Source organism: Rana temporaria, chromosome 1, assembly GCF_905171775.1.
Source record: "Rana temporaria chromosome 1, aRanTem1.1, whole genome shotgun sequence".
NCBI classification, from domain to species: domain Eukaryota; kingdom Metazoa; phylum Chordata; class Amphibia; order Anura; family Ranidae; genus Rana; species Rana temporaria.
In genome coordinates, this window is record NC_053489.1 from 293,292,616 (window position 1) to 293,303,876 (window position 11,261).

At 39.6% G+C, this 11,261-nt stretch overlaps 1 protein-coding gene across 1 annotated transcript in view; it reads left to right on the forward strand.

The window, feature by feature from the left end:
• SLC1A1 (solute carrier family 1 member 1) overlaps nucleotides 1-10,980 on the forward strand; it is a 110,129-nt gene extending 99,149 nt beyond the window's left edge. Inside the window, exon 13 of the mRNA XM_040357381.1 lies at nucleotides 9,194-10,980. Coding sequence (XP_040213315.1) covers nucleotides 9,194-9,446 — 253 coding nt within the window. The 3' untranslated portion in view covers nucleotides 9,447-10,980. The remainder of the gene's footprint in view (nucleotides 1-9,193) is intronic.
• Nucleotides 10,981-11,261: the final 281 nt, after the last annotated feature.

Below are 11,261 nucleotides of genomic sequence, written 5' to 3' on the forward strand. Positions count from 1 at the left end.
GGATATATATTTGATCCCAATTTTAATTAACGTTAGTGTTACCAAAAGTCCAGCATTGTAAATTCCAACAGTTCCAGTTTAATTTTCCAAGCTTCCCAACAGAGGGTGAGTTGTTAGCATTAAGTGGTAATAAAATAGAAAAACAATCACTTGAAACTACTTTTTAAATGCTGTATTGCATACACCAACTGTAGAGAGAGGTGAGTGAGATTGGACCAAAAAAAAAAGTTGCACAGCTTCCATAAGGCAATAAAGGACTATAGAGGAGCTCACAACTCTCTTCAGTCTACTTACATCCAGGCAAAAGGGTCAGTCCTGAAACACGGGTCCTTTATTTTCTCTGTGTGACCTATGGATGTTCCTGCTCCTATATTACAGCTGTCGTCAGCCTCATGACCATGCCTGGGCTTAGATGGTCAACTTGGCAGGCTTTTTTCAGTTATCTGTAGCCCCAGTTCTCACACCTCCAAAGTTTTCCAGAAACACAGGCTCACAAATATTTTACAGCTGTACCAATTGATTCCCCTAATCTTCAGTCTGGTATGCCCCATTTAGGGATGAGCCGAACACCCCCCCGTTCGGTTCGCACCAGAACCTTCGAACGGACCGAGCGTTCGCGCAAACTTTAGAACCCCATTGAAGTCTATGGGACTCGAATGTTCGAATTCAAAAGTGCTAATTTTAAAGGCTAATTTGCAAGTTATTGTCCTAAAATGGGTTTGGGGACCTGGGTATTGCCCCAGGGAACATGTATCAATGCAAAAAAAAAGTTTTAAAAACTAACGTTTTTTCGGGAGCAGTGATTTTAATGATGCTTAAAGTGAAAAACATTTTTTTTTAAAAATTCCTTTAAATATCGTACCTGCTGGGTGTCTATAGTATGCCTGCCTATAGGAATTAATATGAGAACACCAGCTTTACGTAGCTTTAGGTGCACACTGTGCAGAGGACACAGACAGTACACACACCACGTAGCTTTAGCTGCACACTGTACAGAGGACACAGACAGTACACCACGAGAAAGTACTTGCAGAATAATCCCCTGCTTGTGGTATTAATATGAGCAGATCCCTGCATCTAATATGAGAAACATCAGCTTTACGTAGCTTTAGGTGCACACTGTACAGAGGACACAGACAGTACACCACGAGAAAGGACTTGCAGAATAATCCTCTGCCTGTGGTATTAATATGAGCAGATCCCTGCCTCTAATATGAGAAACATCAGCTTTACGTAGCTTTAGGTGCACACTGTGCAGAGGACACAGACAGTAGACCACGTGAAAGTACTTGCAGAATGATCCCCTGCCTGTGGTATTAATATGAGCAGATACCTGCCTCTAATATGAGAAACACCAGCTTTACGTAGCTTTAGGTGCACACTGTGCAGAGGACACAGACAGTAGACCACGTGAAAGTACTTGCAGAATGATCCCCTGCCTGTGGTATTAATATGAGCAGATCCCTGCCTCTAATACGAGAAACACCAGCTTTACGTAGCTTTAGGTGCACACTGTACAGAGGACACAGACAGTTCACCTGCCTGCCTGTCAGTATACTGTATTAGGAAGAGCGGATCTAGCTAAACTTAATACAGTGTATACATATATATACAACACTTGGGATGCATATATATCCTCTACACCCTGTAACTCTAACTGACTAGCCTGCCTGCCTGCTCTATCTAACACATCTCAGTACAAGCATGTTGCCCTATATTTTGTATTTTTTTTTTTTTTTTATTAAATGACACAGTTTGAGCTGACATCACAATCTCAGGCAGTGTTATCAGCCAATCCCAATTGTTATCTGCTGTATTACAGAACCCACCCCCCCCCCCTCGTCCTAATTTATGTAACATTGGGGAAAGGTTTTCTGTAGTCCAGAAGGGGAAAAGTTAGGCAGGGCTCATACTCAATGCTGTATCCTGGCCTAGGGCAGCACTTTGCAGGGGGGCAGCACAAAAATAGTCCCCGCCGGGTTGCACTACACTGTTAGGCAAATTAGTCTAGCGCCCCCATAAAGCGGCCGCTCTGCTTTCGCCTGGCATTTTGTAACTATGTGTGTGGGGGGGAGCTTCTAATTTTGACTGTCCTATCATCCTGGACCACAAACCTTCCTCACTGTGCTATGTTTCTGTTGCACCATTGGCATGGTTATATTTTCTTAGTCTTCTCAATAAAATTATCAGAAGTTTGTGCTTAACCACTTCAAAACCGCACGCCGTCATATGACGTCCAAAAAGGGGATCTCTTATCCTGGGTGGACGTCGTATGACGTCCTGTACTTTGTGCGGTGATATCTGAATGATGCCTGCACCTAGAGGCATCATTCAGATATCATTTTTTTTCCGGCGGCGATCTTGCACACCAGAAGAACGATAATAGCGGCAGTTCCCCTGCTTGATCGTTCTTATAGGGACATGCCCCCCTCCCGCCGCCATCCAGTGCTTCTCCGGGCTCTCCCGTGCCATCGGGGGCCCGGAGAGATGATCGCCGTGTGCCGGATGGGAGGCATAGAGATGATTGGTGACCAGATGGTCACCAGTCATCTCTATGACCGTCGGAGGCCCGGGCGCGATGTGATGATGTCAAGCCCGGGTACCCGTAATTAAACAAACCGCATTTGCGGCTAGTAAGAATGAGATCTGTGAATTTTTTTTCACAATCTCATTCTTTCTAGCCTGGAGGAGAGATGTGGGGTCTTATTGATCCCGCATTTCTCCTTAAAGAGGACCTATCACACACTATTCCTATTACAAGGGATGTTTACAATTAAAACGCCCCTGTCCCGGTAGCTTGCGCTCAGAAGCAAACGCACACGCCAGTCCCGCCCACGTATGTAAACGTCGTTCAAACCACACATGTGAGGTGTCGCCGCGTGCGGTAGAGCGTGTGCAACAATTCTAGCACTAGACCTCCTCTGTAACTCTAAACTAGTAACCTGTAAAAAATTTAAAGCGTCGCCTATGGAGATTTTTAAGTAACAAAGTTTTAAGTAACGAAGTAACAAAGCCATTCCATGAGTGTGCGCAATTTTAAAGCATGACATGTTAGGTATCTATTTACATCATCTTTCATATTTTACAAAAAAATTGGGCTAACTTTACTGTTTAAAGATAAGAAAAAGATAAAAAAGTTGCAATGACCGCCATTTTATTCCCTAGGGTGTCTGCTAAAAAACATATATAATGTTTGGGGGTTCTGAGTAATTTTCTAGCAAAAGAATGATGATTTGTACAGTTTACACCGAGGATAGAAAGAAAACATCAAAACCCAACAATGCCAGGGTTGAGATCTGGCAAGTAAAAAAAAAAAAAAAAACACATACAAAAAACAAAATTCAAGGAGGGTAGAACAGTAAAAAGAAAAGGTAAAAAAGGAAGGAAAAGAAAGACGAAAGAGATACCAGAGGAAGGGAGCTCCGGCACCATAACCATAAGAACTATCACCAGTGTTTACGATTACCTGGGGTCATTCGTTAGATAACCAATCCAAGGATCCCATACTTTATGAAATTGTTTCATTTTGTCTTGTACCATGGCCGTTAGCCCTCATTTCACATGAGCCACGACAGTTTATGCCTCAGCTGATCGAATGGCAGGGCAGCAGACCTCCAGTTCCTGGCTATAGTTATTTTAGCCGAAATAAAGATAAATGTAAGAAGCCAGTAAATGTGTATTTAAAAAAAATTCTGAAAAGACTGTAGATTCACTTTAAATAATGATTTAGGATTCCTTTTAATAAACAAGTAATAATAGGCTGATCTGATCATATTTGTATGCCTATAGCATAGCCTTTCCCAATCTGAAAGGTGGAAAGCAGAACCACAATTAAACAACAGAGCTTTCTGAAATAGAGTTGTCTGATATAACTGTAATTATCTATACCAGCTGGATGTTTATAATGAGTAGCTGTCATCATAAACTAGGTTGTACAAGTCTGTTCTAGGGAGATTGATGATTAAATGGGTGGTATTATCTTATCTATAACTTTCAGGGTTTTTGTATGCCAAAGGCCATAAATGGGGGGGGGGGGGGTTGCCTCTTCCCTCTCAGACAACTACCACACCAAATTACAGGATTAATGAACCATGAAAGGCCAGTCACTGCCAACCATAGATATGAAAAGACGGAAAGTAAAATGAGACCTTTTAAATCAAAATCTATTTTTTGCCCATATTTCAAAGCAACGATGATTCTAATAATTGCATGTGTTTTAAAGGAATGACCTCTAACAAATAGTTCCCACCCATCAATTACTTATTAGCTCTATTCTGCACCTTTCCTTTCCAATTTTGCAATGTTAACAAAATGCCAGTACTGAAACAAAGGCGCCCACATTTAAGTCGCTTTTTAAAACAACATAATTTGTAGCTTATGTCACTGAAAAGGGTAATACCCATAACTGATCATTCCTTTTTCATCACCATTACCGTACATCCTTGACCTCTGGCCTGCACATTGTGTACTGCCATGTGGTTATAAACCAGCTGATTAAACATTGTAATTGAAGCTTTGTACATGTAGCAAAAAGAGATTAAGAAACACAGTGACACAAGTAGCGTAGACAATACAAGGAATTTATTGACCAACACTGTGCTTGAAAATACTAGCACATTTAATATATTTCAGAATGTGCCAGAAATGTAACACTCCGTTGGTTGTGCTCTCAACCAAACTGGCAAACCATCCAATGGCTGGTGTCATAACTTATCACAAGTGCAGCATCATGGCAGTTGCAGATTAAACAGAGGCAAAGATGGCAGCTTCCCTGGCTGAAAACGATAGGGGGGGGGGGGGTACTTACACTTTAAAGCTGAACTCCATTCAAATATACATACATACATACATACATACATACATACATAAATAATTGTATGCAGCTCTGTAATAATTAATGAATCATTAAATGTATTTTTTTTATAGTTCGACTAATATACTGTAAGTACCAGAATTTAATTTTCTTTAGTCTCATGCAATCCCCTATAAAGCAACACGTTGACTGGGAGAGGGATGGGCAGGACTGAGAGCCAATCAGGATTGCTGCTTGCAAATGTGTTGATAAGAATCATGCAAAGGATGAGAGGATGGCAAATATTGGCAGTTAGGAGAGGACGCCACTGTATCTCTAAACTGAAGTGGTATTAATCATCAGGCTGTCCTGTGTTAAACCTAAACATTTTCAATTTGTATGCAATCAGGCAGGCCCTTGCACTACATAGTTTTATGCCGCGTACACACGATTGGTTCGTCTGATAAAAACGGTCTGATGGACCGTTTTCATCAGACGAACCGATCGTGTGTGGGCCCCATTGGTTTTTTATCCATCGGTGAAAAAACTAGGAACTTGTTTTAAAATTATCTGATGGTTAAAAAAACGATAGAAAAAAACGATCGTCTGTGGGCACGTCCATCGGTTAAAAATCCACGCATGCTCAGAATCAAGACGACGCATGCTCGGAAGCATTGAACTTTATCTTTCTCAGCACGTCGTGTTTTATGTCACCGCGTTCTGACACAATGTTTTTTTTAAATGATGGTGTGTAGGCAAGACTGATGAAAGTCAGCTTCATCGGATATCTGATGAAAAAATCCATCAGAGCGTTTTCATAGGATGAACCGATCATGTGTACAGGGCATAAGGTAAATCTAAAGGATATTGAATAAGAAAATTGTATACGGTATGGCCAGCTTTAGGTTGCTGTTTAAAGCTCGGGATTGAAAAACCTTTGTCTGGTAAACCAGTAACAATTTCCTGATTAGCTTTCACCAAAATGTCTTTAGCAATTTGTGTTCTTAGCTGTGTTACTGTGTTAGCCGGCTACTTTCACAGTTTACTTTTTTTTTTTTACCTTATTCACAATGTTTCTTAAAGTTGCTCGAAGCCCTGGTTCACACTGGGCTGCGGGAGTGAAGCCGTGCGAGTTCAGCTGAACTCGCACGATTTCACTCCCGCCGGCAGTCCCGATTTCGGCCGCGATTTAAGAGACATGTGTGCAGGTTTCTGCACAGATGTCAATGTAAATCGCGTCCAGAAATTGCAAAAAGTAGTACAGGAAGTACTTTTTTAAATCGGTGCAGCGCCGCAGATGTGGCGTCGCACCGATTAGGACGGTGTCATTGCCGACAATTGCCGGCAAATGCCGCCGATTTGAGATGCGATTTCACATGTGAAATCGCATCTCAAATCAAAGGAAATCGTACCCAGTGTGAACCTGGGCTAAAGGCTCTAAAGGCAGAAGGTTTTTTTACCTTCATGCATTCTCTGAATTAGGGTAAAACATTCTGCATGTAGCAACCCCCCCCCCCCAAATACTTATCTGACCTTGATCTCAATCCAGCGATGGGCATGAGAGCAGCTCTCTTGGCGCTCTCTCTTCATTGGACAGTAGCCATTGGCTCATTGGCTCCTGCTGCTGTCAATCACAGCCAGTGAGGAGAGAGCAGGGGGCAGGGCTGAGCATCATACTGTGTGTCAATATACACACAGCGCTAGCTCAGGGACAAGGAGGCACTCGTGCCCCCATAGCTAACAGCTTGCTATGGGGGCAATCGTTGGAAGGGGGAGGGGCCAAAATGTTGTGTTTTGAATCACTTTAAATGAGGCATCACCATCATGATGTGCATATGCAGTAATACCCCTTAACAATCAATAAGCTTACCATAGTCACAGATACAAAAGAGCTGTAACATTTATTGATTGGTGATATGTGACTAGTCTTTTCGCTTAACCCTTGAACTTTGTGCTGCTTTATTGGTTAAGTTTGATTTTTGACTTTAGGACAGATATGACTTTTAGGAGCACAGGTCAAGTAATTTATTTGACCAAAAAGGTGAGTTTTATGAGAAAATAGAAAAAAAACATATGAAGTAACCCATAAAAAGGCTTATTTATAACCATGCAATAAAAAATGTCCCCAAGCAAAATGAACATTTTAGTTGTATACTTGCTATTTTAATGACTTGAGTGATAGAGGGCCACATATGGTGTAGAAGTGTCAACCAGAGACAACCTTGCAAAAAATAGTATGCAAAGACTGCTCAGTATATTTACACCTTGGATTTTATTGTGAAATCACCTCTGCATTTGGGCAAGCCAAGGTGTGAACACATTTGCTTGTTAGAGCACAGTGACATAATTACACAAAACACTGTATACCCAATGATGTTCTCTTTAGCTTTGCAGAATGGAAAGTCAAGTTTGATGTGTGATAGGGTTGCCAAGTGTCTAGATTTCATAAAGAAAACTGTGCTTTCTTCTATGTGTGCAAAGTGTTTTCAAGTATTGGGTAAAGCAATTAAAGAGAATCTGTCACTTTACCCATTTAGGGCTCCAAAAGACGAATATAATAGCAGGGGCACCCTAGAAACCTCACTTGTTGGGGGAGTGTAGCCTGTAAAAAAAAAAATGTCACTTTGCTCTGATTTGGCAAACAAGTTCTCTTTAATATGTAGATTTAATCACGCAACTAACATGTAAGTTGCCCAGAGTTTCTCCTCCTTTACGCATTACTTGCCTTGCAGCTTTAGAATTTAAAAAAAAAATATTTTTTTGAACAATCTCAAATTATGTTTATTTTAAAACCAACTGTTTGTGGAAAAACACACTAGTATTATCTATATTTAGCTTTATGGCTCTAGGAATTTACTAAGACTGGAACAGACAGAATATTTATATTGCATAGCTGCTTCAGATGCTGTCTGCTACAGTTTTATTACATTTCCCCACAGTTTATAAAATACATATGGAGGTAATGTCTGTGATGTCAAAAGAGTAAAAAAAAGAGTGGTACTGGAACACTTAAAGTTAGTGCCTAAATCAGTGCACTTGACCTTTTATGTTATCTTGTCTAACTAATATTAATTTTATTTAGATTTTGGGTGTATATACACATTATTATTAGACTACTGCATAAACCTAACCTTTTACCTGCATTAACCTAAACTTACTTTCTTGCCTAATCTTTAAAGGTAACCCCTACCTCTGATATTATAAAGATAAAAAAACTTGTTATCAAAAGTAAGATAATACAGCGTGCTACCACCACATTAATAGTACTGCAATAACATCAAACTGTACATACAATGTGCAAGACATTTGTAAAGAACGTTACCTAACTGCCAGATGCAGTTTAACGTTACTTTTATTATTATATTAAATATGTACATATTTATATATGGGTAAATTAATATATAATTTAATATGTACTTTTCTATATAAGGGTAAAAACTAGGGATGCACCGATATATCGGTGCCGAAACATATCGTCCGAAAACAGCTGTTTTGGGCACATGCCGAAACAGCTTTAAAATTGCCGATAGGACTAGTGGCTGCAGAGCGGTAAAACACACTGAAACTGTCTCCACACGCTGCTAGCACACAGCCCCACCTGCTCTTAACCCCTAGCTGTGATAAACAGAACGCCGTTCTAATGCTGAGATGTGCTTTGTCTATCACAGCGTGGGGTTAGGAGGAGGCGGGGCTGTGTGCTAGCAGCGTGTGGAGACAGTATCAGCATACGGGCGACGGTGAGTTGCTTTTCTTTCTAGCAGCCTTTCATCCACCCCCCCCCCCCACATACCTTCCTCCGGCTGGATATATCTTCGGGACTCTGTCCCCCCCCCCCTCCTCCCTCTGGCTGTCTATATGTTTGGGACTCTGTCCCCCCTCCCCCCCCCCCGGGTGCCTAGTCTGGTTTCTGTCCCTGACGCCAATCCACTCCTAAAGGTGACAGGGTTAATAAAGAGAACCTGCCACCTCCAATTGTGTAAAAAAAAATAAGAAATAATAATTCAATGAATAAAATAAGTAATTAAAAAAGTAAAGAATAAGAAAAATAATATTAAAAATAAGAAAATTATACAAAAAAAAAGTAAAACGACAAGCTTAAAAAAAAAAAGTGATAAAGTAATAAAAAAAAATAAGAAACAAGAGGCGGCAATTGGGGGCACAGTGAGGAGGCAATTGGGGGCACAGTGAGGCGGCAATTGGGGGCACAGTGAGTGTATGTTTTAACATACAATTATTTAAAAAAAAAAGAAAAGTCATTTTCGGTTACGGCCTGACATTTTTTTTTATTTCGGTTTCGTTTCGGTTCTGAAATTTCCATTTCGGTGCACCTCTAGTAAAAACTATAAAAAAAATATAGAAAGGCATTGTAAGAATATTCATTATGTATGTTATCTTTTCCAGGGATCGATTTAGAACCATGGTAAATGTTCTTGGTGATGCTTATGGAACTGGAATAGTAGAGAAGCTCTCAAAGAAAGAATTGGAACAAATGGACGTCTCATCACAAGTGAACATAGCCAATCCCTTTGCCATTGATCAAGGTATACTTTCAAATGAAGACGAAGACGATGAAGGGAAGAAGTCCTATGTGAATGGAGGATTTGCTGTTGATAAGTCAGATGCCATATCTTTCACCCAGACATCACAGTTCTAAAAACATTGGGAATGCCAACTGTTGTGGGACTTCAAGGAACATTGAATTGATTGACATATAAAGTAAAGACAGCAAGATGAGTTGTTTTTTTACATTTGGACAGAGGAGCTTATTTTTCTTTCTTTTATTTGGGGGGGGGGGGGGGGGTGCTCACTGTGAGCAAGTATGCATAAAGAAGAGTTGAAAATACTTCACTTTTATAATACTGTCTTATGGTATCTAAATACCAATATTTGGAATGTATTATCAGACTTAGCATGTTCATTGCCTGGGGTTTTTCTTATCCTGGCCAATAATGTGAATCTTGGATAAGCTCTTCTGAAGCACAGCAGCACATTACTAGGCTTATTCAATAATGCAAAGAGCAGAGTGAAATGTGCAGTCACCCATTGCAAGCAGTCAATGTCTTTCTTTTATTGGCTTGACTAAAATAGCTGAAATCTGATTGGATCCTAGGGATTAATGCTATTTCCACATTGTCACAGCTCTGTCTTGTTTAACTGAAAAAGCTTGCACGTTCTCTCTCTTTGGTTAAAGGACCATTTAATCTTGAAATGGAAGTTGCCTTATATAAAAGGATCTGGTGTCAGTACTCACATTGGGAATGTAAGCTTTGCAGGAGTCAGTTAACACAGTTGATACATTTTCATAGGTGAAGCATTAATAGCGTATATGTTGACAAATTTGGGACTTGCATCGATGGGAACATGTAATGTGCTCAAACATCAGATTGAGTAGCTTCTGAGATCATTGAAAGGTACACTTGGTCTCCTTCCAAGCTGAATTTGACCACTGTCAGTCTGCTTTTGCATTTCCATAGACTTGTATGGAGAGAAGCAGTTCTGACACAAACAAACGCTGAAGGCCCTTACCAATGACAGGACTTACTACCACAACATAGGTTCACTTTAAAGCCTACATATAACAAAGAGCAGTGATTTGTAATAATCAGTATAAGAGTTTTTGTTCAGTGTTACTTATACAGTATAACATTTGTATTGGATCATATTTCATGGCTTAGTGATCCTTTTTACAGTATAACATTTGTATTGGAGAATTTTTCATGGCTTGGTGGTCCTTTTTACAGTATACCATTTGTTATTGGATCATTTTTCATGGCTTAGTGGTCCTTTAAACAAATCATACATTGTAAATGACTGTGTACAGCAGTATTTATCTGTATATTGTGCCAAATCTATTTTCAAAAAAACTTACCATTTTCCATGTTATTGTCAAAATCAAAGAACATTACTTTTTCAAGTCTTCCAGGGGACTTCTGCATAGTAAGATTCAGTTTGCCTTAGTTCTGGACTCATGCAATAAAGGATATGTATAATGCAGCTCTATTTATGAAGCATGTAAGCATTGTTACCATTGCAGAGCATACCATTTTGCTAGCCAAAAGGTTAGGAGGTATTCCTATTCTTCGAGGAGCAGTGTTCTCTTGATATATCAGTGTGCCATTCTTTGTTATAAGCAAGAGGTTCAATAGACATCATTTTCCAAATAAAATCTAATTGATGCTGAGAATTAAGTATTTTCATAGTCTAATAAATTGGTACAAACATCTTTGCTCATTATAAGCAATAGACAACTCATGTGAAATGCAACACTGAATTATTTAGTATATCTCAGTTGAATGCATACATATTTAATCTTTTCTATTAATTGCCACTTTGGGTATTAGTTGACCTTTGCCCACATGTTAGCTTGTGCTAAGCTGTATCATTGTATTTTTTTTTTTTTTATGGAAGATTTGAATCTATATAATTTTAATAGCTGGTCTATACTTTTGTTGTAACCCTTTTTTTTCTT